At 40.2% G+C, this 27821-nt stretch overlaps 1 protein-coding gene and 1 long non-coding RNA gene across 6 annotated transcripts in view; one reads left to right on the forward strand and one right to left on the reverse strand.

The window, feature by feature from the left end:
* The window catches only part of CB4H12orf56 (chromosome B4 C12orf56 homolog), a 120805-nt gene that overhangs the window by 10472 nt on the left and 82512 nt on the right, over positions 1-27821 (forward strand). For all 4 annotated transcript variants that reach the window (XM_086712915.1, XM_086712912.1, XM_086712914.1 and 1 more), the window contains exons 2-3: positions 17816-17996; positions 26904-26976. In XM_086712915.1, coding sequence (XP_086569041.1) covers positions 17816-17996; positions 26904-26976 — 254 coding nt within the window. The remainder of the gene's footprint in view (positions 1-17815; positions 17997-26903; positions 26977-27821) is intronic.
* The window catches only part of LOC147579073 (uncharacterized), a 118981-nt gene that overhangs the window by 5856 nt on the left and 85304 nt on the right, over positions 1-27821 (reverse strand). The window lies entirely within an intron of this gene.

A 27821-nucleotide genomic window follows, 5' to 3' on the forward strand; every position in this document is an offset into this window, starting at 1 on the left:
AATCTAGCCAGTATTGCATTACTGAGGTTCTTAGGAAGAATCAAAGGTCATTAACTGTAATAGATATCTATTGGCTATGCACTAATGTGTTAGCCTTGTGTCAAACACTTTAAATCTTATTTAATCTTATTAACTCTATGAGGAAGATGATATTGTCTTTTTTTCCCCCCTGGATGATAAAATGGAGGCAGACAAAGGGGAAATATATATATATATATATATTTAAAAATTTTTTTTAACGTTTATTTATTTTTGAGACAGAGAGAGACAGAGCATGAACAGGGGAGGGTCAGAGAAAGAGGGAGACACAGAATCTGAAACAGGCTCCAGGCTCTGAGCTGTCAGCACAGAGCCCGACACGGGGCTTGAACTCACGGACCGCGAGATGATGACCTGAGCCGAAGTCGGACGCTTAACCGACTGAGCCACCCAGGTGCCCCAAAGGGGAAATATTTGCACAAGGTCATATTCAGAAAACATTGGAGCTGGAATGTAAATTCAGGTCTTTTGACCTTACAGCCAGCATTCTTGAACCATTATGCACACAGTAACAACTGACTTTCTACAAATTCCTGCTTCCAAATTCCTTCCTTTTCCTTCTTTCTTTCCTTCTTTCTTTCTTTCTTCCTTTAATTTTTTTAAATTGTAGTTAACATACAGTGCTATATTGGTTTCAGGAGAATTCAGTGATTCATCATTTACATCCAAATTCCAAATTGCTTTAGAAGTTTTTAGGGTTTGCAATAGAGACAACATGGTCACCTCAGTTTGCAGATTACCTGGCTCCTGGGCATTGGCTGTCAGGAAGGAGAGGATGAAGTTATAAATAAAACACCTTTTTCATTCCTCATACCACCCCTCTGTATTCAAGATTGTTGTCCTTCAAAGCTCACACTGTGTCATTGCTGTTTCTGACGCTGTTCAAGGACAGGTCTGGTTGCAAGACGCAGATGGATGTCGTATCCTCTTCACAGGGTCGAGCCTTGAAAGCTTTTTTCCTTTTAGTCTTAGCTGTGGCTCTTGTCCCAGAGACAATGATTTTTCAAGCCTAACACTGAAATAGTCTAGGGAGTCTCCAGTATTATGGGGCTGTGCCCAATTCTCCAATCTGGTAATTCTTTTTGGCATATGTGGGTGGATCATTCTTGCCAACAATATTCATAGATCCCAAGAAAAGCTCATCTACTTAGATGTCCTTAGGGATTGATACACTAAAGCCCAGGTAGAGTATAATGGGGAAAAAAAAAACCCACCTGGTGGAGGCTGCAGTGAGTTTTTTAACTATGTCAGTGGAAGAATTTGCCAAATGTTAAATGTAAAAATAGCTTCTACTAAGGAATAAGTTTGTGTACAGCCTGACATAGGTAATTGCCAATGTGGTTTAATTTGAGGGAAATCCATTCAAGATATCTCCATACATTGATAGGCTATCTCATCAGTACCTTTAATCCTGCCACTGGCCCTCCTTCAGATTTGCTCTGAAATCCTCTTGGAACAAGTAATTCATTAAATTGAAATTTGAGTGAATTAATTTATTACTTGCTTTCCTCCAGTTTTTGGAGACAGAGACGGGAGAGTTAGAGCTTGCTGTCAGAGAGGAAGTTAGGTCATCAAAGGACCATGGAAGTTGAAAGATATCTCACAATTTAGCTCTTTTGGGGACTTACTTCCACTACTTAATGTCCCATGAAATAAAATGATCTCCAAATTGTGGTCCAGTACGTGGTGTCTACCTTCAGATTTTCCCTTTTGACTTTTCCTCTGGTTTATGTCTTTTTTTTGTTTTTTAAGATTTTATTTTTAGGGGTGCCTGGGTGGCGCAGTCGGTTAAGCGTCCGACTTCAGCCAGGTCACGATCTCGCGGTCCGTGAGTTCGAGCCCCGCGTCGGGCTCTGGGCTGATGGCTCAGAGCCTGGAGCCTGTTTCCGATTCTGTGTCTCCCTCTCTCTCTGCCCCTCCCCCGTTCATGCTCTGTCTCTCTCTGTCCCAAAAATAAATAAACGTTGAAAAAAAAAATGTTTTAAAAAAAGATTTTATTTTTAAGTAATGTTTACACCCAACATGGGGTTTGAATTTACAACCCCAAGATCAACTGACTGAGCCAGCCAGGTACCCCTTAAAAAAATGTCTCTTTATAGTGGTTTTTTTTTTTTTTTTTTTAATATATGAAGTTTATTGTCAAATTGGTTTCCATACAACACCCAGTGCTCATCCCAAAAGGTGCCCTCCTCAATACCCATCACCCATCCTCCCCTCACTCCCACCCCCCATCAACCCTCAGTTTGTTCTCAGTTTTTAAGAGTCTCTTATGCTTTGGCTCTCTCCATAGTGGGTTTGTTTGAATTAGGATTCAAATAATGGTCCCCACCAAATTGTGGTTGGTTATCTGTCTCTTAAATCCCTTTTAATCTATGACAGTTCTTCCTTCCTCTTTCATTTTTCTGTCAGTTATTTGCTGGAGAAATGAGGTCACTTATTCTGGAGAATTTTCCACAATCTGGATCTGGAATCCTTGGGCATGTCCTTCATCCACTATAGTTGCTTTAAACTGGGGAAGATCCAGGGGCAGTGTTTTGACAACAATACTCCTAGCTGGTGCTGTTTATTTCCTATTACTTCCCATCAATAGTCACATCTTTTTGTCTTTTTGTGCTGGTCAAATGTGTGGGTTGTTCTGTCTCCTGGACCCCTTTTTAGACTAACAGTATCACCACCCCTCCTTGCCTTGTTTTTACATGTTGAAGAGATGGCCCTTTTTTTTTTTTTTTTTTTTTGTAGAATGTCTCCTCTGGATTTGCTGATTATTTCTTCCTGGGGCTGTTTTCCTTGAGAATACATATTTTAATCAGGTCTTATCATAATAAAGTTCCTGTTTGCCATCACTTTTTTTTTTTTAATTTTTTTTTCAACGTTTTTTATTTATTTTTGGGACAGAGAGAGACAGAGAATGAACGGGGGAGGGGCAGAGAGAGAGGGAGACAGAATCGGAAACAGGCTCCAGGCTCTGAGCCATCAGCCCAGAGCCTGACGCGGGGCTCAAACTCACGGACCGCGAGATCGTGACCTGGCTGAAGTCGGACGCTTAACCGACTGCGCCACCCAGGCGCCCCTGGCGTCGCTTTTTAAATAGAGAAACTACTAACTTTGTAAATTAAACAAACAAAGACCCTACCTTTCCTACTGAATATGGAATAGGCCAGGTGGTAAATGAAGGGATTAGAGCAATTCTAATAATAATAATCTCTTAAACCTGTATTTTCTAAATAGGGGGGAAAAACGACATCATGAAAGTCAAGTGTCACCATTTCTTTCAGTGATACTTTATTTAGAATTTTCTTGAACAAGGGAGATAACTGAATGGGTAAATGCTTGTGCTAAGGTCTTCTGTTAGATCTATAACTCTCAACTCCAGTGCCTTTTAATCTTTTTTTAATACATTTCTGTGGATTTGGTTTGTAAGCATTTTGTTGAGGACTTTTACATCTATATTTACAAGAAATATTATTGGTCTGTAGTTTTCTTATGATGTCTTTGTCTGGTTTTGGTATCAGAATAATATAGGAAGTGTTTGGTCCTCTTCTACTTTTTGGAAGAGTTTGTGAGGGATTGGTGTTAATTCTTTAAACATTTGGTAGAATTCACCAAGGAGACCATGTATTACTGTATCTTTCTTTGTGGGAAGTTTTTTTGTTACCAATTCAATCTCTCATAGTTCTATTCATATTGCTGTTAAAGGTCTACTCATATTTTCTACTTCTCTTGAGTTAGTTTTGGTAGTTCCTGTCTTTCTAGGAATTGGTCTGTTTTATCCAGGCATTTTAATTTGTTGGTATTCAGTTGTTCATAGGATTCCCTTATACTTTTTATTTCTGTAAGGTTGATACTATCTCCTTTTATACCTGATTTTAGGTATAGATTGAGTCTTCTCTCTTTTTTTCTTGGTCAATCTTGTTAAAGGATTGTCAGTTATGTTGATTTTCAAAGAATCAATTTTTGGTTTGGTTGATTTTCCTTATTGTTTTTCTATTCACCATTTCACTAATTTCTGCTCTAATTTTTAGGTAGGGTATTGAAGTTTCCAGCTGTTATGGTTGAGTTTATTTCTCTCTTCAATTCTTTCAGTTTTTGCTTCATGTATTTTGGGGTTCTATTCTTAGGTACATATATGCTTATATTTGTCATAACTTCTTGATGGATTGAACTGTTATCATTATAAATTGTCTCTTGTACAATTTAAAAAATATATATTTTAAATATATATATATCTTAAATATATATATGTTAAATATATATATACATATATATACATACATATATATATATGTGTATATATATATATGTTTTTATTAAGTAAACCCCATGCCCAACATGGGACTCAAGCTCACGACCCTGAGATCCAGTGTTGCATGTTTTACAACTAAGACAGCCAGGTTCCCCTCTAGTAAAATTGTTTTTTGCACTCTTATTTTGTCTAAGAGTACTATCACCATTTCAGCTGTCTTTTGCTTGCTGTTTGCACAGTATATCTTTCCCAACCCTTTACTTTCAACCTATTTGTGTTTTTGATTCTAAAGTGAGTCTCTTCTTATAGTACAAGTGAATCATTAGTCAAATCATGTTTTTAAAATCTATCCTTTCAATCCCGGACTTTGAATGGAGTGTCTAATCCATTCACAGTAGTATAATTACTGATAAGGCAGGGTTTACATCTGTTCTATTGCTATTTGTTTTCGTATGTCTTTTTCCCCCTATTTCCTCCCTATTACTGCCTTCCTTTGTGTCAAATAGGTATTTGCTAGAATCCAATTTGAATTCTCTTGTGACTTCTTTTATACTATGTATTTTGGAGTTTTTAAATCAATGTTTGCCCTGGGGATGTACAATGTACATCCTACTTTATAACAATGTAGCTCAGACCATTATCAATTTCAATAGTATACAAAAATACAAGTCTGTTCCCTCCCCACTCCTTTGTGCTGTTATTATCATACACATTACAGTTTCTACATTAAGTGTCCATCAACACAGATTTATAATTACAGCTTTATACAATTATCTTTTAAACTAGACAGGAGAAGGGCACCTGGGTGGCTCAGTTTAGCATCTGACTTTTTTTTTTTTAAGTTTATTTATTTATTTTGAGAGGGACAGAAACAGCACAAGTAGGGGTGGGGCAGAGAGAGAGGGAGAGAAAGAGAGATTGAGAGAGAGAGAGAGAGAGAGAGAGAGAGTGAGAATCCCAAGCAGACTCCACACATCAGTCTGGAGCCCAACGTGGATCTCAAACTCACTTAACCAACTGAGCCACCCAGGTGCCCCTGAGACCAACTCTTGATTTGGGCTCAGGTCATGATCTCGCAGTTTTGTGGGTTCGAGCCCATACTGGGCTCTGTGCTGACAGTACAGAGCCTGCTTAGGATTCCTCTGCCTCTCTCTCTGCCCCTCTTGCATTCTCTCTTTCTCTCAAATTAAATAAACTTAAAAAAAAAATTAGGGCACAAAATAACGAATTGATCTATAAGAATTTAATTAGAATAGTATATACTAATTAGTTCGCTGTCTGCCTAATGGCTTTGGGGGGACACTTTATTTTCTATTTATTTATTTTTTGACCTCAGTCTGTACTTTTTTTAAAAAAAATATTTATTTAAATTATCCCCACACCCAACATGGGGCTTGAACACATGACCCCGAGATCAAGAGTCGCATGCTCCTAACTGAGCCAGACAGGTGCCCCTCCTTTCAGATACTTTAGTATCTTCCGCTCAGAAGTTTGCTTTTAAGTGATTTTAATCCTGATCTTTGTACATTATTTTATGATAAGTTCATTTTTTCTCAGGCTTTCTGAACCTGAGATTCTCTTTCATGTTTTAATCCCTCTTTGATGTCAGGCTTTTGATAGGAACTCTGCAGGTGGACAATTCATCAAAATGCGTAAGAAATGAGAGCCACTTGAGCAAAATGGGTCAATTCAGTAATTAAGAAATTTGGAATTTTTGAGGGTTGTGTGACATTTGTTATGACAGGAATCATGTTTGTAAATAAAGTCTTTCTTCTTAGTGTCTCACAGTGAGAATACAAAAATCCACGTCATGGTGACACTGTTTTGCCTCCTAAAAGAAAGAAACAATCTTATTTTCTGACCCACAGTGCAGTTAGTTTCTCGGAATATGTATGTTTCATTCTTTGTGTGTCATTTTTTTTTTTTTTTTAATTTTTTTTTCAACGTTTTTTATTTATTTTTGGGACAGAGAGAGACAGAGCATGAACGGGGGAGGGGCAGAGAGAGAGGGAGACACAGAATCGGAAACAGGCTCCAGGCTCCGAGCCATCAGCCCAGAGCCTGACGCGGGGCTCGAACTCACGGACCGCGAGATCGTGACCTGGCTGAAGTCGGACGCTTAACCGACTGCACCACCCAGGCGCCCCCTTTGTGTGTCATTTTGTATAAGTCAAGAGCACAGGTTTCACTTTGAATCTGGTCTGCCACATACTAGCAGTGCAACCCTGAGCAGGTCTCTGAGGATTCAGTGAAGTCCTATGTATAAAGCACTTAAAAGAACACATAGTAAGTGCTCAATAAATGTTAGCTTTACTGTATTCTATGTGACACTGTTTGAACACTGAATTCTTCCTCTTCCCCCATCTTTACTCTGGTGAGGATCTGGCCACAAGGATCAGAATCCTTATGAATCCTTTGAAGGGGAAGAATGAAGGTGGGCTGGCCCTCTCTGACTCTTAGCATGGGGAAAGGGCAAAACTGGTAGTGCCCAAAGGAGGCAGAACCAGTAGTCTCAGCCAATGGCCTTATGGCTGGGTAAGATCGTCCTACTGTGTAGGAGGTCTCCAAGACTGCCCTTCATGCTTGATAATTCAGCAGAAGGACTCACAAGATTCAAATGGTTGATGATAAGGAGAAGATTCAGATTAAATTCAACAAAGGGAAAAATGGTGCATGAGATAAAATCCAGGAGAACTTAGTGCATGCTTCCAGGTGTCCTCTCCCATCAGAGTACTACGGATGTACTTAATCTTCCCAGCAATATGTGCATCGTACTACCAAGTTCAACTGAGCCTTGGTGTACAGAATTTGTATTGCAGATGGACACATGCGCATGCAGAGCCTACATGAGTGACCTCAGCTACTCAGACTCCAGCCCCCCTTCCACCTACTTACCCTCACCCCCAGAAAAACTAGGTGTGTACTACAGATTACACTGTCAGAATAAATTTATCTGCTCAAACTGATACAGGATGACCCAATACACACTTGTATCAGGCTGTCAGAATTTTCCAAGGCTCGTTGATTATCTCCTAAGATATTTTTAAAAGATGTTTCCCAAGGCCCAAATCTTACAGTTGGAGTACCACATGGCTCCAAGTAATAGTGATGGTGGTTATACAGTAGGAAACTTTCTCAGGGGCACAAAAAGTCAGGTCAGGCATTAGAAAGTGCTAGAGGGGTGCCTGGTGGCGCAGTCTGTTATGCATCTGACTCTTGATTTTGGCTCAGATCGTGATCTCTCAGTTCGTGGGATCGAGCCCCGCATCAGGCTCTGTGCTGACAGTGCAGAGCCTGCTTGGGTTTCCTCTTTCCCCCTCTCTCTGCCCCTCTCCCTGCATGCTCTTTCTCTCTCTCAAAATAAATTAATAAACATAAAAAAAAAGGAAAAAGGGGTGCCTGGGTGGCTCAGTTGGTTAAGCGTCCAGCTCTTGATCTCAGCTCAGGTCGTGATCTTGCGGTTCATGAGTTTCAGCCCTACATCGGGCTCTGTGCTAATGGTGTGGAGCTGGCTTGGGATTCTGTCTCTTCTCTCTGCCCCTCCCCTGCATGTGCTCACTCTCTTTCTGAAAATAAATAAACTAAAAAAAAATTTTTTTTTTAAAGATAAAAAAGAAAGTGCTATAACTTACGAATGGTCTTAGAGTTTTTATAATATTGACTGGAAGAATTTAGGAGGCCATCTACAAATAACTCCAACTTGCCAACCTCAGTTTCTAATGAGAAAAGATAAGCTAAAGGTACAGTTTATATTAGTGGAGAAGTATAAGTATAGCACTGGGTCAATAGTAATTTCATGCAATTGTATTTAAAAGAGGTGATTTATCAAATAAATGTAAATAGTTTGATTTAATTGTATATGAGACTTTGTATGTCAGCAAATCATAGAAAAAAGTCTATTCTGGGGCACCTGGGTGGTTCAGTCAGTTCAGCATCTGACTTCAACTCAGGTCATGATCTCACAGTTCGTGGGTTTGAGCCCTGCGTCAGGCTCTCTGCTGACAGCTCAGAGCCTGGAGCCTGCTTTGGATTCTGTGTCTCCCTCTCTCTCTGCCCATCCCCGTTCATGCTCTGTCTCTCTGTCTCTCTCTCTGTCTCTCTCTCGCTCTCAAAAATAAATAAAAAACATAAAAAAGAGAGACCCAGCAATTGCATTACTAGGTATTTATCCAAGGGATACAGGTATGCTGTTTCACAAGGGGCACATGCACCCCAATGTTTATAGCAGCACTATCAACAATAGCCAAAGTATTGAAAGAGCCCAAACATCCATCAATGGATGGATGGATGGATGAAGATGTTGTGTGTGTGTCTACACACACACACACACACACACACACACACACACACACTGGAGTATTACTCGGCAATCAAAAAGAATGAAATCTTGCCATTTGCAACTATGTGGATGGAACTAGAGGGTATTATGCTAAGTGAAATTAGTCAGAGAAAGACAAATATCATATGACTTCACTCATATGAGGACTTTAAGAGACAAAACAGATAAACATAAGGGAAGGGAAGCAAAAATAATATAAAAACAGGGAGGGGGACAAAACATAAGAGACTCTTAAATATGGAGAACAAACAGAGGGTTACTGGAGGGGGAATGGGCTAAATGGGTAAGGGGCATTAAGGAATCTACTGAAATCATTGTTGCACTATATGCTAACTTGGATGTAAGTTAAAAAAATAAACTAAAAAAAAAACAAAAAAAGAAAAAAGAGAAAAAGTTTCCTGATTTGCAGTTCTAAAATTATTTTCATGGAAATATTCAGATATTTTTTTAAACTTAAAAAAAATTTTTTTAACATTTATTTATTATTGAGAAACAGAGAGAGACAGAGCATGAGCATGGAAGGGGCAGAGAAAGGGGGAGACAGAATCTGAAGCAGGCTCCAGGCTCTGAGTTGTCAGCACAGAGCCCGACGTAGGGCTTGAACTCACAAGCTGCAAGATCATGACCTAAGCCAAAGTCGGACGCTCACCCAACTGAGCCACCCAGGAGCCCCAATATTCAGATATTATTATCTGTATTAAAAGGTGTCTGGGTAAAAGCACTTCTTTCAACTTTGATAAATAGTCCTGAAAACATAAATTCAATGCTATATGATACAATGAATAATGTTAACTTATTTCCCACGTAAATAAGCTAAATATTTGTTTACAAATAAGATTTAAATTATTACTACTTAGCTTATTTTAAACTATTTAAAGTATTTAAGCTTACTTAAAATAAGCTACTAATGCTTATTTCTAAGACATAAAGTTAGAAAATTTTAATTTTTTCATAAAAGTAAACTGTACCTCAACATGGGGCTCAAACTCATGGACCTGGAGATCAAGAGTCACATGTTCTACTGATTGAGCAGCCAGGCACCCCTAAAGTTAGAAAATTTTAAACAAAGTAGTTCTGTAGGAGCATGACATCTATCATCTACCTACCTATCTACCTACCTATCTATATCTTTTCTTGCTTTGGGGCAAAATAGAAACTCTGGCTTTGAATTTCCTAATGACGTCTCTGGTGTAAATGCAAAAATTTCCTTTTCAGATAACACTAGGTCTAAAATAAATTGCTAACATAGGATTGAGTTCAACTGTGTCCCACTGAAGAGCTTTATTTTCTTCCTTCAGGCACTGAAGGCATATTCTTTGGACCAAGTCTCCTTGCCTGACAGTGGAGAAGCCTCCTAGTCACAAAACTTTTTACCTCCCATGGATGTGTAAATTAGCCTTGCTTAGCTCCTGGGTGGTCCTCTCATGCTTCACAAACATGCTGTGGTCTTTACAAAAGACTGATTTTTTTTTTTTTTAATTTAAATGCAAAAAACAGAGTGAGAGTGAGAAACGACCTTCCTTACTCTAACGTTGTCCTTGTAATTCAAGTCCAAGTTGAATTAAATGTTTCTGTAAGAGTTTGTTCTATCTATAGTATTGTAGTCATACTATAATCTCTTTATAGTATATATACATATATATATGCATATATACACTTTATACTATAATCTCTTTATTTGCAACTGAGATTGTGACTGTTAGATGAACCAATAAGAGAATGGAGCAAGTGAAAAGTGATAGATCATTATGGCACTACCACTGTTCACCGTTACTGTCCGTTTATCCGATGTCATCACCCTTTTATAGAATACGATGTGTCCCCTTGGCTGTGTGGCAGTCATCACTATAATCATTTACCACCTCCCTTATAGTGGGAGGCCTCACAGTGTGCACAGAAATGTCTTTTTAAAAGTCATGTTGCTGTAGACTGCCTTCATGCATCATGCTAGATGTTGTCCTCACTGCCCACCCCCCTTTAGTTCTTTGGTGACAGAGTGACACATTTGTGCTTTAGGACTATGAGATCCTAGGGCTACCAGCTGAAATATTTTACAAACCAGTGAAACAGCTGTCTTTGTCATAACATGTAGATGATTCTTAGAATTAAAATAGGTAAAACTAAATTATGTACTCATTGTACTTATAATGTTAAAAGACAGGCCCCAAATGGAGACTTAACCTAATTCCATTTTCATCTCTCCCAGAAATGGAATCTTAAACCAGTGAATCAGGAACCTCCTGATGAGCACTAGTTGGGTAATCTGCCTGGTAGACCCTTACTATCTCCTAAAGGAAAGTAACTTTGCAATAACTAACATTTTTGCCAAGTAGAACTTCCTTGTTCCCACTCCCTTCTGCTTAAAAGTCTTTTCATTTTGTACAGCCCCTTGGAGTACCTTTCTATCTGCTAGATTGGATGCTGCCTGATTTGAATCGGTTTTTGCCCAAATAGACTCTTAAAATTTTTAACATTGCTTCAGTTTATCTTTGAACAAATCTCACCACCCAGAGATACAGTTAACCACATAGCATTCCAAACCGTGTTCTGTGCACTAACACATATGGAACCACATTCCACATATCAGTCTGTAATCTTATTTTTACTTTACAGCATGTCATGGATGTCTTTCCATGCCAATGAATACAGAAAATATTTAAACGAATAAATGCCACCACAGGGTATTTAAGGAAGGTATTATGTTCTTTTTTTAAATACTTTTTTTAGGGGTATGTAGGTGGCTCAGTTGGTTAAGTGTCTGACTCTTGATTTCTGCTCAGGTCATGATCTCACAGTTTGTGAATTTGAGCCCAGCATCGGGCTCTGTGCTGACAGCTCAGAGCCTGGAGCCTGCTTCTGATTCTGTGTCTCCCTCTCTCTCTCTCCCCCACTCATGCTCTGTCTCTCTCTGTCTCATATAAATAAACCTTAAAAAATTAAAAAAAAAACAAAAACAAGAAACAACCTAAATGTCCATCAGCAGAAGAATGGGTAAACACACTGTTGGGATTTGGAAGCATTAGAGTAGTACTATGAGCAGATAAAGAACAGGAACCTCTTGGGGCGCCTGGGTGGCTCAGTCAGTTAAGCATCCGCCTTCGGCTCAGGTCATGATCTCGCAGTTTGTAAGTTTGAGCCCAGCAACGGGCTCTGTGCTGACAGCTCAGAGCCTAGAGCTGCTTCAGATTCTGTGTCGCCCTCTCTCTCCACTCCTCCACCACTCATACTCTGTCTCTCTCTCAAAAATAAATGTTAAAAAAAATTAAAAAAAAATTTTTTTAACATTTATTTATTTTTGAGAGACAGAGCACTAGTGGGAGAGGGGCAGAGGGGGGGAGAGAGGGAGAGAGAGAGAGAGAGAGAGAGAGAGAGAGAGAGAGAGAATCCAAAGCAGGCTCCAGGCTCTGAGCTGCCAGCACAGAGCCTGATGCAGGGCTCAAACTCACAAACCATGAGATCATGACTTGAGCCAAAGGTTGGATGCTCAACCGACTGAGCCACCCAGGTGCTTCCAAAAAAATGTTTGAAAAAATTTTTTTTTCAAATGTTTATTTAGTTTTGAGAGAGAGACAGAGCATGAGTGGGGGAGGGATAGAGAGAGAGAGAGGGAGGCTCAATTTAAAGCAGGTTCCAGGCTCTGAGCTGTCAGCACAGACCCTGATGGGGTGCTCAAACTAAGGAACCATGAGATCATGACCTGAGCTAAGTCAGATGCTCAATGGACTGGGCCACCCAGGCGCCCCAGGTATTATGTTCTTGAATGACAAAGCTAACCAAACTCGGTGACTATAGCAACTAAATAAAAAAGAGATCTGGCCCTACTTCAGTCTCAAGTGAAAGAATTAGCAAAATTTGACTGAAACTCCTACACAATAATGAATCCAGCTGTTTGATTACTGTTTGGATTCCAGCCCTGTTTTTTTTTTTTTTTTTAATTTTCTAAAAATATTTTTAAAAATTTATTTATTTATTTTGAGAAAGAGAGAGAGAGAGAGAGAGAGAGCAAGCGAGCATTTGTGGGTGGAGGAGGGGCAGAGGGAGAGAGAGCCCATGCAGGCTCCACATTGTCAGCCCAGGGCCCCGACTTGGGGCTGGATCTCATGACTGAGAGATCATGACCTGAGCCATTATCAAGAGTTGGACGTTTAACTGACCAAGCCACCCAGGTGCCCCTAATTTTAATTTTTTTAAACATTTTTTTAAATTTTAAGTAGGCTTCATGCCCAACATGGAGATGACCCTGAGATCCAGATTCATTGGCTCCACAGACTGAGCCAGCCAGAAGCCCCTCCAGTCCTGCTTTTAGAATAGAAACACTTTTATTTTTCCCTGACAAAATCCCTACCTCTGACCACTAGTTAGGGCTGTGGTCTTAAACTTTAGTCGTTTTTATAACATTGGCCTTGGAAACCAACTGCCTTATCTCGTAATTCTAGTTCCACCTTTTACCAGTTTTGTAAACTTAACATCCTCTGAATGTTCGTTTTCTCACTGCAAAATGGGGTTTATAATAACTACCTCATATATATCGTACTATATATTTGCCATGTTCCATAAACTGTGGAATTATTATTCAAATTATTATAGGTACTTTTTCTCCTCCCCAAACTTCTAATAAGCAATTTCAGGCAGACATAATTACATATTTATTTATACTCAGTCTCTACTTGAAGCCTAATTATTACCAGATTAATATTAAATACACTTGGAATCACAGCCAGTTAGACCAACGTATGTCTTAAGGAACACTCTTCTCTATAGACTCCAGAAGGACTGGAAAGCTAACTGTAAGAGAGAAAACCATAAAGGAAAGTATAAAACATAGGTGAGTATTTGATTTCAGGGTACAGAAGACATTTCTAAGCATAAAGGGAAAAAATAGGACAAAAGTTGACAGCTGTATCAGTTAGAAATTTTAAGTTTCTATTTGTTTTAAAAAAACACACAGAAAAGTTTTCTATGAATTACAGCATTGTACCATAACCTCAAAGACAATGAAAGGCATAGATAGCCTGCATAGGTGAGCTAAACTGAATACCTACTGATCCCCCTTCCCCATTTGAAAGTCTTTCACAGTTTTCCCTGACAATCTGTCCCACATCACCCATCATAATAATCTCAAAGAAAAGATCACTCACTCACAAAATAAGACTCTTCAGGTTGACCTGATTATTTACATAGGTACAGCAAGAGTGTTAATTTACCAGATAGGCCTCCTTAAAAATACTTTGCAGGGGCGCCTGGGTGGCGCAGTCGGTTAAGCGTCCGACTTCAGCCAGGTCACGATCTCGCGGTCTGTGAGTTCGAGCCCCGCGTCAGGCTCTGGGCTGATGGCTCAGAGCCTGGAGCCTGTTTCCCATTCTGTGTCTCCCTCTCTCTCTGCCCCTCCCCTGTTCATGCTCTGTCTCTCTCTGTCCCAAAAATAAATAAACGTTGAAAAAAAAAATAAAAAAAAATACTTTGCAAAAACTTTTGTCTAGAAGTTTTTATGAATGTCACGTTCGACTTTTAAAAGCCTTTATTACTTGCTTTTCCTAGGCTAGGGAATCAGGCCCAAGAAGCTCCACCAGATTTCTCTTGTAGTACCTATAAATTTGAGTGAATTTTGAGGTCCTGAAAATTTCTTGATTGCCTGTCCTGCTAGGAAGTAGTCTTCTTAATACCTGTAAGCCAGGTCTCTGGGCTAGTTTTCCTGGGAGGGCGTGTAAGGACTGGTTCCATAAGTACAGCCAAGCGTTTGGCCCTTAAAATGGATTGCCATACCTGGTTAAATTAGTGTCCTTCTTTTTTTTAATGTTTATTTATTTATTTTGAGACAGAGGGAGACAGAGAATCCCAAGCAGGCTCCATACTGTCAGCACAGAGCCTGACATGGGGCTCAAGCTCATGAACTGTGAGATCATGACCTCAGCCAAAACCAAAAGTCGGACACTTAACCGACTGAGCCGCCCAGGCGCCTCAGAGTGTGCAGCTCTTGATCTCAGTGTTGTGAGTTCCAGCCCCACGTTTACTTAAAATCTTAAAAAATATAAATTGAAAAAAAGGGGGCTCCTGGGTGGCTCAGTCGGTTGGTTAAGCATCCGATTCTTGATTTGGGCTCAGGACATGATCTCCCTGTCTGTGAGATCGAGCCCGGAGTTGAGCTCTGCACGGAAAGCACAGAGCCTGCTTGGGATTCTCTCTCTCTCTCTCTCTCTCTCTCTCTCTCTCTCTCTGCCCCTCCCCCGCTTGTGCTTGCATGTGTGTGCTCCCTCTCTCAAAGTAAATAAACATTAAAAAAAAAATCTTAAAAAAAAAAAAAGTATTAGATGTTAAATTTTCTTATTTTGGGGGGAATTATAGAACTTTTATTCTTATATAAGTGCTTATCTCTATAGGTCATCAAAACAGAAGTCTTTAATTAATTTATTAATACCCTCTGGAAAGAGGAAAATGTAACCCACCAATGTAATCAGAGGTAAAGGCTTTTCTGAATTGCAGACACCTAGATAAAGAGCATATAATTTCACAAGAAACTATATGTAAACATAGAAACACAATTTCACTGGTTGAGATACATAACAACTGTTCTCTTTATCAAAGGGTGGTAATCAGTTGCATTTTACTGGACACAATCAACTTGTATCAGTATGAACTGGAATAATTTGCACTATTACCAGTTTTCTACCACTTAGCGTGTTGTTGTTGTTTTTTTTTTTTTCAAAGTAACCTCTAGACCCAACATGGGGCTCGAACTTCCAACCCGAAGATTAAGAGTCACATGCTCTACTGACTGAGCCGGCCAGGCACTCCTACAATTTACAGTGTTTTAAAACAGCTCAAAGACAATAAATGATAGAGAACAGCTAGATCATCTTTTTTGCCCATTTCAAAGCCTCTCATAGTTTTTCCTGGCAAAGGCAAGAGACAAATATAATACAGAGTTACACAAAACAAAATCTTAGCCATATGTGTAATAGGATTCTAATTTAAAACATTTTTTAAATTTTTATTTATTTTTGAGAGACAGAGGGGCGCCTGGGTGGCTCAGTCGGTTAAGCATCCGACTTCAGCTCAGGTCACGATCTCGCGGTATGTGGGTTCGAGCCCCGCGTCAGGCTCTGTGCTGACTGCTCAGAGCCTGGAGCCTGTTTCAGATTCTGCGTCCCCCTCTCTCTCTGACCCTCCCCCGTTCATGCTCTGTCTCTCTCTGTCTCAAAAATAAATAAACGTTAAAAAAAAAAAATTAAAAAAAAAAAAAAGAGAGACAGAGACAGAGCACAAGTGGGGGAGAGGCAGAGAGAGACAGGGACACAGAATCTGAAGCAGGTTCCAGGCTCTGAGCTTTCAGCACAGAGCCCAGTGCAGGGCTCGAACCCATGAATTGTGAGATCATAACCTGAGCCAGAGGTGAATGCTTAACTGATTGAGCCACTCAGGCGCCCCAGGATTCTAACATTATAAACATATCTTTGAAGGTCTCAAATAGCTTAAGGTGTTTCTGAAAAATATTGCTCAGAAGAGGATCCTTTACTAATTATAAACTTAAAAAATTTTTTGAGAGAGAGAGAGAGAGAGAGTGGGAGGGAAGTAGGGGCAGAGAGAGAGGGAGAGAGAATCCTAAGCAGGTTCTACATTGTCAGTGCAGAGCCTGACAAGGGGCTTGAGCTCACCATGACCTGAGCCAAAAATCAAGAGTAATACGCTTAACCTATTGAGCCAGCCAGGCATCCCACTAATTATATAAACTTTTATTATTAATGAAAGCACATCCTTTGAACACCTCTATTGGACTATGCTTCGTTACCTTGGTTTGAATTACTCTATATATTTGAAAATAATTTCAAAAGTTAAATTCGAGTAGATCTTGATAGCTTTTCATTAATTTATCTTCCTATCTTTAATTCCTCTGAATTAGATTTTTAAATTATTGCCATTATTTGATATTTCCTTCCTATATTTGTGAAAAGAGAATGATGAAATTGAATGATCACAGGAAACATTTTTATACAAATTCTAAGTGCTTGTGAAACGTCTATAGAGGAGGGGTGCCTCAGTGGCTCAGTCCATGAAGTGTTAGACTTCAGCTCAGGTCATGATCTTGCAGTTCACGAGTTTGGGCCTCTCATCAGGCTCTGTGCTTACAGCTCAGAGCCTGGATCCTGCTTTGGATTCTGTGTCTCTGTCTCTCTGCCCCTTCCCTACTCATGCTCTGTCTCTGTCTCTCTCTCTGAAAAATAAATAAACATTAAAAAAAATAATAAAAAAAAAGTCTATAGAGGTATTCCCCCTGATGCTTGGATTAAAGGTTTTAAATATGCCTCTGGTGATTCTCTGGCTCTACGCTTAGCTTCTCAGTCAGATGCTATTGCTGCCTACCTGTCATAAAAAGGGAAGTAGAGATGATCTAAAAATCCTAAGTATTTATTGAGAACTTTTCTCTTTTTAACCAAGAATAGAATATCTTAAAAAAGAATAGAAAATGGAGTACTTTGGAGAGAAGAGAAAGCTATTTAGGAGCAGGCAACTTCCAATAATTCACACTTAGATGTTTGTATTCCCAGAATCTTTGTACACTGTTCCCCACAAATGGACATTGGGTACTACATAGAAAAATCCTAGGTTAAGCCCATTAATTTTACATTTTTAAGATCTTTTAAAAAATCTATTTTCAAATTAAAATGGGGAGGGATATATTTTAACACACAAAAACACAGTTTCTATTTATTTTGCAATCCTATAGTGTAAATAGTTACTTCAGTTCTGCTGCTGAGCACATTTTTAGTAAAGACTAAAACAAATAGGGGAAGAATTGAGAAACCTGACCAAGAGAAAAGATATTCCAGGAGGGAAAAAAAAAAAAAGAAAGAAAGAAAGAATGGAGTTTAAATTTGCCCTAAGCTTTAGGGGATTTATTTTTAAAAAAAAAAAATTTTTTTTTCAACGTTTATTTATTTTTTTTGGGACAGAGAGAGACAGAGCATGAACGGGGGAGGGGCAGAGAGAGAGGGAGACACAGAATCGGAAACAGGCTCCAGGCTCTGAGCCATCAGCCCAGAGCCTGACACGGGTCTCAAACTCACGGACCACGAGATCGTGACCTGGCTGAAGTCGGACGCTTAACCGACTGCTCCACCCAGGCGCCCCATAGGGGATTTATTATCACAGGATAAAGTTGTATTTGTCCTCAGTCAGTTCAATTTTTTTTTTTCCAGATTGATGATTACCCACAATTTCTGAGTCCACCAGACAGAGAAACCAACCAACATATTCGTATCATCTATTCTTCAACTGTTTTGAAAAAAGAGTGTGAAAAATCAAAAGGTGTCAAGAAATTCTCATTTCCATTTCATCCATCTCATTTCCATTTAATTGCCGCTTCTAACAACAAAAAAGGTATGTAATATATTTCTTAAAGTGACACAAGAAAAGATGTATTTCATTATGAGACAAAAAAGAATGTTCATTTTTTCCTCCCCAGCTTTACTGAGGTATGATTGACAAATTACAATTATATATAAGGTGTCTAATGTGATGTTTTGATATATGAGTACATTTGAAATGATTACCACAATCAGGCTAATCATCTCTCATAGTTGTCATTTTGTACGTGTGTGGTGAGAACACATTTGAGATCTATTTCCTTTGCAAATTTCAAGTATACACCATATTATTGTTAACTTTGTTCACCATGTTGTGCATTTTGGTCTCCAGAACTTATTTATTTTATAATGAACATCTATCTTTTGACTAACATCTACCTTTTTTCCCTAACTCCCAGCCCCTGGTAACTACTGTCTTACTACCTGTTACTATGAGTTTGTCTTTTTGTGCTGGTTTATTTCACTTAGCATGATGTCCTCCAGGTTCACCCATGTTGTCTCAAATGGCAGGATTTCCTGGTTTTTATATTTTATTTAATTTATTTATTTCTTAAGTACTCTCTACACCCAACATGTGGCTCAAACTCATGACCCCAATATCAAGAATCAGATGCTCTACTGACTGAGCCAGCCAGGCACCCCAGGATTTTTTTTTCTTTTTTTAAAGTCTAAATGTGTGTGTAAGGATGTCTGCTCCACCCCCCCTCCCAATTTTATTTATCCATTCATGTATTCCTGGACACTTAGGTTACTTCCATGTCTTGGTTGCTGTAAATAATGCTGCTATGAATATGAGAGTACAAGTATCTGAGATAATGACTTTATTTGCTTCGGATATAAACCCAACAGTGGGAATGCTGGATCATATGGTAGTCCTATTTTAGGTTTTTGAAGAACCTCCGTACTGTTTTCCACAGTGGCCGCACAAATTTACATTCTCACCAACAGTGCACAAATGTTCCCTTTTCTCTACATCCTCATCAATACTTGTTATCTTTTGACTTTTTGAGGTGAACTATCCTAACAGTTGTGAGGTGGTATCTTGTGGGGTTTTTTTTGTTTTGTTTTGTTTTGTTTAAATTTGTCTTTGAGAAAGAGATACAGAGAGAGAGATGGTCAGGGAGGGGCAGAGAGAGGGGGAGACAGAGAATCTGAAGCAGGCTCTGCGCTGTCCGCGCAAAGCCCAATGAGGGCTCATGACCTGAGCAAGTGTCAGATGCTGAACCAGCTGAGCCACCCAGGTGCCCCTCACTGTGGTTTTGCTTTGTAATTCCATGATGATTAGTGAGCTGAACCATCCATTCTTGGCAGCATAGTGCCTGGGCAAAGCTTGCCATACATGAAGATATGTAGAAAGTAACCAGAAATATTGTGAACCTGGCTTTAGGAAAACTCCTGATCGTCATCTCTTTGAATCTTGGCTCCCACAAGCAAGGGAAGCCACAGGGTCCTACCCTGAAAAATATGGTTTATTATGGTTATTAACAGCATTCAGTCTTCATTCAGAAGTATTTGTTGGGAACCTTTTCACCCAAGAACTATGTATGCTTCACACCCAGACAGAAAGATGAAAGGCCATCTTTAATTTTGTTTTCAGGGAGCTCAGCATCTGATGCAGATGATTTCCCCACTGTGCCCAAGGAGATCTAGAAAATTCAGTGGGATGGAGAGAGAAGGGGAGGATGAGGAGTCAGGGCTCCTGGCGCTCATCCAGCTCAACTAGAGCTTACTTGCTTTTATGCTTCATATTTTGGGCTTTATGTTAATGTTTCTGATGAATATGTTTTAAAAACCTAAGGATGAATAGATGAAAATAGAACATATAGTTCAGCATTACACTGCTTATTTCATGGTCTTATTTTATATATGTATATGAAATGTGTATGTACCTAAAGGAGCCCTTTAAGCTATCAATCCTCATAATTGGGAGTTGGTAAAAAGCAGAGAAGAGGGGATGGGCTTTGGACAGGCCAAACCCACATTTGAATCCTGGCTCCCACCTTTCCCAGCTGTGTGACCGTCTACAAGTTACAACCTTTGTGAGCTCCAGTTTCCTGGTCTCTATCACTAGCTTCACAGGGTTGTTGTATTACATGAAATGATGTGGGCAAGGCAGGGCACACAGCAGGAAAGCAGTCAGCTGTTAAGATGGCATCCTTAGCGGAGAAGAGGGGCAGAAGGAAGTCTGACAGGGCTCCTGGATAAGTCCTTCCACTTCTGGCCTCTAGCCAGAGTAGCCAGACCAGCCCACACCAGCCAATTCATTCCTCACTAGACTTCACTCCAAGTCAGACTCAGAATTCTTAGAGTATTGAATAACTACAAAGTGTGAGAAAATTGTCCAGTGTTTGTACACTCTCATGGATAAGCACCTTTCCACACTGACACTCTATGGCATGGCAACTATTTGTAGGAGTTGTAATTAGTCTTATTAAATCCCTGGTTGCTCACCAGGTCTCTTGTCACACTAATTAGGGAACCTAACTGGCGTTGGTTGCCTTAAATGCATATTTATCCTTGTCCACGAGCATAATTATTCTTGGATTTTTTTCCCCCAACATGTATAAGAAGATAAAAACACACATTAAAGAAGCTGATGACAGGTAAAAGTTTTATAAAATTTAAGTTCTTAGTAACTTTGCAAATGATGTTAAAAGCAGTGAAAACTTTTTTAAAAACTTAGCTTGTGTTCATGTGCATGGCTGGTTCATAAACTTATAACTTTCCCCCACTCCCCTTTCCTTACTTTATTCTCTAAAGGTTCCATCTAACACTTTATACAATGAGTTTTGAAAACACAAAACTGCCACTGTCACAAGGAGTCATACACAGCACACCTTAGATAAGAATAAAAAACGTCCCCCCTTCCAGCATGCCAACAGCAATGTGCTCTGATCCCTGTTCTCTGCCAAGCTGCTTGTTCCCTGGGTTGGGTATGACTATATACCCAGGACCCTCATGATTCACCTCCCAGACAGTCTGTAATATGTGGTCCTGAAGCAAGAGAGAGGCTCAAACCTGTCTGACCATCTACTTGAAAACAGTCATTACTGTAGCCATTAGTGTTAATCATGATGATATCATGGCTAGAGAAGTAGCACACATTAACTACTGAGCATCTGAATAAAGATAATTATTAGAACTTACTCCAAACCTCTAGGGCGAAAGCCTAGGGAATATTTGTGTCATGTGGCAAAGGAGCTTGCACTCAAAGCAACTGGATTATCTTAACAAAGGAAACTCAAAAGTGCAAATCATTTGTAGTAAAGATACTTAGTTTATTCATTGCATTTGCAACAGGATTCCTAATTAGGCCCTACTTTCCTGGAAATATATAGAAAAAGAGGCTTTTCTCTATGCGTCCTTACATGGGTCATAGGTAGCACTTTAAATTGTACTTTTTATGTGTAGCTCGAAGAGGATGGTTGTTTAACTCTAAATGAACAATGCTGATGGGAGCAGAGCAACAGTGGGGCACTCACTAGCTGCTAAAGCTCTAGAATGAATTGGGTTATTAGCCCTTTAGTTTCAGGTACATTCTTGAACAGCACTATCCAGTAGAACTTTCTGCAATGATGGAGATGTTCTGTATGTAGAATTATGTCTAATACAGTAGCCAAGAGCCACCTGAGCCACTGAGCACTTGAGATGTGAGTAGTGCTAACTGAATTTCAATTTAATTTTAATTTTAATAGCCACAGGTGGCTAGTAGCTATAGAAATGGTCACTGCGGTTCTAAAAGCGTAGAAAAGACCTTAATGGCTTTAGGGTATATTTTGAAACACTGGCATAGCATGAAGTAGACTAATCCTCAAACCAGAATGAAACATAATAATTTGATGAAACATAAACTGAACCTAGGTTTTATATAAATATATGAGATTTTGTTTTATACCGAAAACCTATATATTTTCTAAAACCGACGAGATGGGAAAAACTAAAGCGACAAGGCATTGATGAGTCTCTCAGGCTTAGTGGATAGTTTTTACGTAGGCTTGGCAGTCTTCCTCATAGGAATAGGGTTTTGATAAATATAACTGGACATCTTGCAGGTAAGAAAGCACTGTTGTGTTTTTTTTTATGTGTGGGTTTTTTTTTGTTTTTGTTTTTGTTTTTTGTAGCATCCTTTCTAAAAAATATTCCTCAGGGGTGGCTGGGTGGCTCAGTCGGTTAATCGTCTGACTTGATCTCGGCTCAGGTCATGATCTCAGTTTGTGAGTTCAAGCCCTGCACTGGGCTCTGCACTGATGGTGCAGAGTCCGCTTGGGATTCTTTCTCTCCTTCTCTCTGCCCCTCCCCTGCTTATGTGCTCTTTCTCTCTCAAATAATAAAAATAAACTTTAAAAAATGTTCCTCAGCTGACCAGCACTACTGAACATGCCATCAGATATCCACTGTGCTAAATGGTGGAAAAACTTCATACCTAGGCTACTGAAGAAGACTGTAAACTGCTGTGTGCACATTAGAGAACATACTGGAACAGACAGAGGATAGGTCTCGTCTGTTATCTGTATTCAGGCTCTCTTGTCATTATGGCCTTGTACCTGCCAGACTCTGGCCACTGGCATCCAGGAGATCAGAACTCCTATTCGATGCAGACATAGAGACCATAGCTGTACTTCATTTCTCAGTGGAGATCACAGCTGATCCTGAGATTCTCCACACCATTGTTACAAATGAAATTTAAAGGTAACGTAAAGAGGCAGGGACATAGGCACTAAAGTCATTTTTGGTCATACCCTTTTGATGACGTCACACAAAAAAGAGAAAGTTCAAGGTTGATTAGTGAACTTGGATGAAATGATGTTTAAGAGACAACTTACATTCATTGTTTAGGGAATACGAACTTCCTAATAGAAAAGCCTCAGTGATTTCTTGCCCCCTTCCAGTATGCTGACAGTGCTGTGCTCTGTTTCTTTCCAGCTCTCCTCCTAGCTGTTTGACGCCTGCAGGAGGTACTGCTATATCTCCAGGACCCCTGTGGTACACCTCCCAGACAGTCTGTAATGTGTGGTCCTGAAGCAAGGGGCTCACACCTGTTTGACCTCTGCACCACAAGCGCTAATATGTTCTACCTAATTCCAGCAATGACCAAAGGCATTATTTGTATCACATTTAGTACCCAAGTTTGTGAAATGCCTACTATTAGAAGTGTCTATGATGACTGGGGTCTTAGACTTATGTAGAGGTTTTTCACTTGCAAGTAGAAAAAACTGACTCATTTTGGAGTCTATGTAATTAGTAAAAATTATTCACTTACAAGTAGGAAAAACTGATTGATTTTGGAGTCTCCTAAGGAATCAAGAGGGGAACAGAAGGACCCAGTAGTGGAAGACCAGAAACCCAGAGGCCTGTTCCTGAGCCTCAACAGCCTGTGAGAGACTTTCTTCTGGATGCAGCTAGTTTCAAAGACTCCTAGTTCAGCCTCTCACATCCAAATGTCACAAGTCTAGAGGGAGACATTGATCAGCCTAACTTGGATCAGAGCCAACCCTTAGACCAGTCAGCTATGGCTTGGATAGGGGTGGATCCAGATTTTGTGGGGACTGAAGCTCATACAACGTGCAGAGCCTTCTTTAAGAAAAAGAGTTAAAACACCAAATAGAATGACTGCAGCACTCCCAAGATAGATAGGCAGAAGAAATCACAAACATAGAGCGTTTGTGGACACTCCCAAGAGAAGAAGTGAGACAGAAGGAAAACTGAAGTGGGAAGAGCCTGTGGTCTTGAATGACTGTGGTTAACATGTCTTCCCTTTGCAGATTTTATAAATGTGACCATTGGCACACATGGTCAGGGCTTCTCCTAAGACTTTGGAAGGAACTCACACAAATGAGGGACCCTAGAGCTGAATCATCATTTACTTCATCAGAAGGAGCAGTCTCTTTTTTTAAAAGATGGGCACCCAGGCGCCTGGGTTGAACGTCCGACTTCGGCTCAGGTCATGATCTCAAGGTTCATGAGTTTGAGCCCCTCACTGGGCTCTGTGCTGACAGCTCAGAGCCTGGAGCCTGCTTCGGATTCTGTCTCCCTCTCTCTCTGCCCCTCACCCACTCACGTGCTCTCTCTCTCTCCCTCTCACAACTAAATAATTACAAAAATTATTTAAGGGATGGGCATCCATACTGTGGAAGAGGACAGTTCCTCAAAGAAAGAAGGCTCTGAGAAGACCACATGACAGATGACCACTACAGTTTGGTCCTTCCCATAGTCCCCCCCCTGCAGCTGCAGTTTCCTACTTTTTTTTTAAAGATTATATTTTTAGGGGCGCCTGGGTGGCTCAGTAGGTTAAGCGTCTGACTTCGGCTCAGGTCATGATCTCATCATTCATGGGTTTGAGCCCCGCATTGGGCTTTGTACTGACAGCTCAGACCTTGGAGCCTCCTTCAGATTCTGTCTCTCTCTTTCTCTCTCTCTCTCTCTCTGCCCCTCCCCTGCTCATGCTCTGTCTCTCTCTCAAAATTAAAAGTTTTTTTTTAACCTTTATTTATTTTTGAGAGAGAGAGAGACAGAGCATGAATGGGGGAGGGTCAGAGAGAGGGAGACACAGAATCTGAAACAGGCTCCAGGCTCTGAGCTGTCAGCACAGAGCCCGACGCGGGGCCCGAACCCACAGACCGCGAGATCACGACCTGAGCTGAAGTCAGACGCTTAACCAAATGAGCCACCCAGGTGCCCCGCTCTCTCTCAATATTAAAATAAAAACATTAAAAAAAAATTTTTTTTAAGATTTTATTTTTATGTAATCTTTACACCCAATGTGGGGCTTGAACTCAGAACCCTGAGATCAGAAGTCACATGCTCTATAGACTGAGGCAGCCAGGCACCCCTCAGTTTCCCACTTTTTAACAGACTTTTTGTCTCAACTCTCCACGTGATCTCCAAATCTCATGAACTATACTGCACCTCAAGGGGACTGTGTTGACATCTTATGTCTAGACCAGAGCAAGCCAGAATGGACTGTACCCTCCAGCTATCTTTTTATTTATTTATTTATTTATTTATTTATTTATTTATTTATTTATTTAATTTTTAACATTTATTTATTTTTGAGACAGAGAGAGGGGAGGGTCAGAGAGGGAGACACAGAATCTGAAACAGGCTCCAGGCTCTGAGCTGTCAGCACAGAGCCCGACGTGGGGCCCGAACCCACAGACCGCGAGATCATGACCTGAGCCGAAGTCGGCCGCCCAACCGACTGAGCCACCCACGCGCCCCTCTAGCTATCTTTTTAAAGACCCCATCCAGCATCACCTTTGGCCCTCTGAGGTGAGAGGGTTCTTTCTCCCAGGCATGAAGGGGCCTTGGCTCCTCTCAGATCCATGACAGTAACAGAGAATCGTGCAAAGCATTCAAAAAGAATGGGGTCAAACTCAGTGAAAGCACACTTAAGATTTTGGTTTCATATTATGTAAATTTTACCTCAAAAGAAAAATAAACTGACAAAAATTAAAAGGGAGGGAAGGGGCGCCTGGGTGGCGCAGTCGGTTAAGCGTCCGACTTCAGCCAGGTCACGATCTCGCGGTCCGTGAGTTCGAGCCCCGCGTCGAGCTCTGGGCTGATGGCTCAGAGCCTGGAGCCTGTTTCCGATTCTGTGTCTCCCTCTCTCTCTGCCCCTCCCCCGTTCATGCTCTGTCTCTCTCTGTCCCAAAAATAAATAAACGTTGAAAAAAAAAAATTTAAAAAAAAAAAAAAAGGGAGGGAAGAGGACAGAGAAGCAAGCAAACCGAGAAAGGAAGCAGCTGACAGCCAGCGAAATCCCCGAAAGGAATTCTCTGTGGGAGCAGGCCTTTCTCGACTTTCCCTCCCTGGCTCTCTGTATGGCGTGCGCATCCCTGCAGGGATGGGGAGGTGATTCGACGGGGCCACACCGAGGTTCCCTTGTAGCCTAGAAAGTAAGGCTAGTACTGACCTCTTGAAATGGCCTGTGGAAAGGTCCATTGGGTTCTTGTTCCAAACACTTATTACATACTGTTATTATTTGTTCCTCCAAGCAAGCAAACAAAATACACTTACATAATTGGGAGGACATGATAATTTTCTTGATGCAAGTTATGATCTGTTCTCTGATTTTTACTTTAAATTAATGTTTATTGTGTAACTACTCTGCCAGGCACCACGAGTCACTTTTATACACATTATCTTATTTTCGATCACAGAATTATCTTTCTTAATTAATTAATTAATTAATTTTTGAGAAAGAGATAGAGACTGCCAGTGGGGGAGAGGGGCAGAGGGAGAGAGAGGGAGAATCTTAAGCAGGCTCCAGGCTCAGCACCAAGCCCAACATGGGGTCAATCCCACAATTCTGGGATAACAACCCAAGCAGAAATCAAGAGTTGGACACTTAACCGACTAAGCCACCCAGGCACCTTTCATCTTCATTTTTATAAAGTAAGATACTGGGTCCAAAATGATAAAGTAACTGGTAAAGTCTTGTAAATTGTAATGTTTTACAAGGGTCTGAAGTTGAGTACATGTTTTAACATCAAAGCCAAAGTTCCTTTTGTTCCATCAGGCTGCCCAGCTTATCATTTGGCCTGTTTGTTTTGTTTTATTTTTTAATGTATGTTTATTTTTGAGAGAGAGAGAGAGACAGAGTGTGAGCAGGTGAGGGGCAGAGAGAGAGGGGGACACAGAATCCGAAGCAGGCTCCAGGCTCTGAGCTGTCAGCACAAAGCCAGATGCGGGACTCAATCTCACAAACCAAGAGATCATGACCTGAGCCGAAGTCAGATGCTCAAATGACTGAGCCACCCAGGTACCCCTGCCCAGCTTATAATATGGGACTTGCAAGTTTTTGTGGGGATTTATGAGCAATCATCAATTCAGTACATGTAACTATATCTTCTTCATAAAATCAAATTATGTAAGTATTAAATGATTTTTTTCTTTTTCTTTCTTTTTTCTTTCTTTTTAGTTGAAGAAGAGATTAATGGCCCTGTCTTTTGGAGAGGCAAAGAGCCCCGAAGTTTGAATGAATCCTCTCTCAGGTGAGATTTTGTTCAGAGCATGTTTTTAATTTGCTGACTAAAACTTATTTTATATTTCAATTTGCTCATTTTAATGCTTTTTCTCTACTAATGGCTTTGAACCGAGTTTTATTTCATATATATAATAATGAAGAAAATATTTGGAGAGAATGTTCTTCTAAATTCAAATCCAGTTAGTTTAGATAGTAAAGTATAACATTTCTTTTTTTTTTTTTTTTTTAATTTTTTTTTTCAACGTTTATTTATTTTTGGGACAGAGAGAGACAGAGCATGAACGGGGGAGGGGCAGAGAGAGAGGGAGACACAGAATCGGAAACAGGCTCCAGGCTCTGAGCCATCAGCCCAGAGCCTGACGCGGGGCTCGAACTCCCGGACCGCGAGATCGTGACCTGGCTGAAGTCGGATGCTTAACCAACTGCGCCACCCAGGCGCCCCATAAAGTATAACATTTCTTACATCAATGAAATATATAGATTTTACAATATAAATAAATAATTTATTAAAATTAAATTCAAATACATTCATAATCTCTTGTTCTGTGTAGGGCATGATGTTAGGCCCTGTAAAGGATAGAACAATGAGTAAGGCATAGTTCCTATCTTTGAGAAGCTGATTTCAACCAGAATGTGTGACATGTGCATAAACATAGATAACACAGAGTACACATATTAAGTGTCTTCAGTGAGTTCGAGTCCCACATCGGGCTCTCTATTGTTAGCACAGAGCTCACTTCAGACCCTGTGTCTCTCTCTCTCGGCACCTCCTCCCCTCTCAAAATAAATAAACATTAAAAAAATAAAGAGGGGAAAGGTAATATTCAGTTGTGGTGAGAAGTCAAAATGCCA

Source organism: Puma concolor, chromosome B4 (assembly GCF_028749965.1).
Source record: "Puma concolor isolate L17-30 chromosome B4, mPumCon1.1.hap2, whole genome shotgun sequence".
Lineage (NCBI taxonomy): Eukaryota > Metazoa > Chordata > Mammalia > Carnivora > Felidae > Puma > Puma concolor.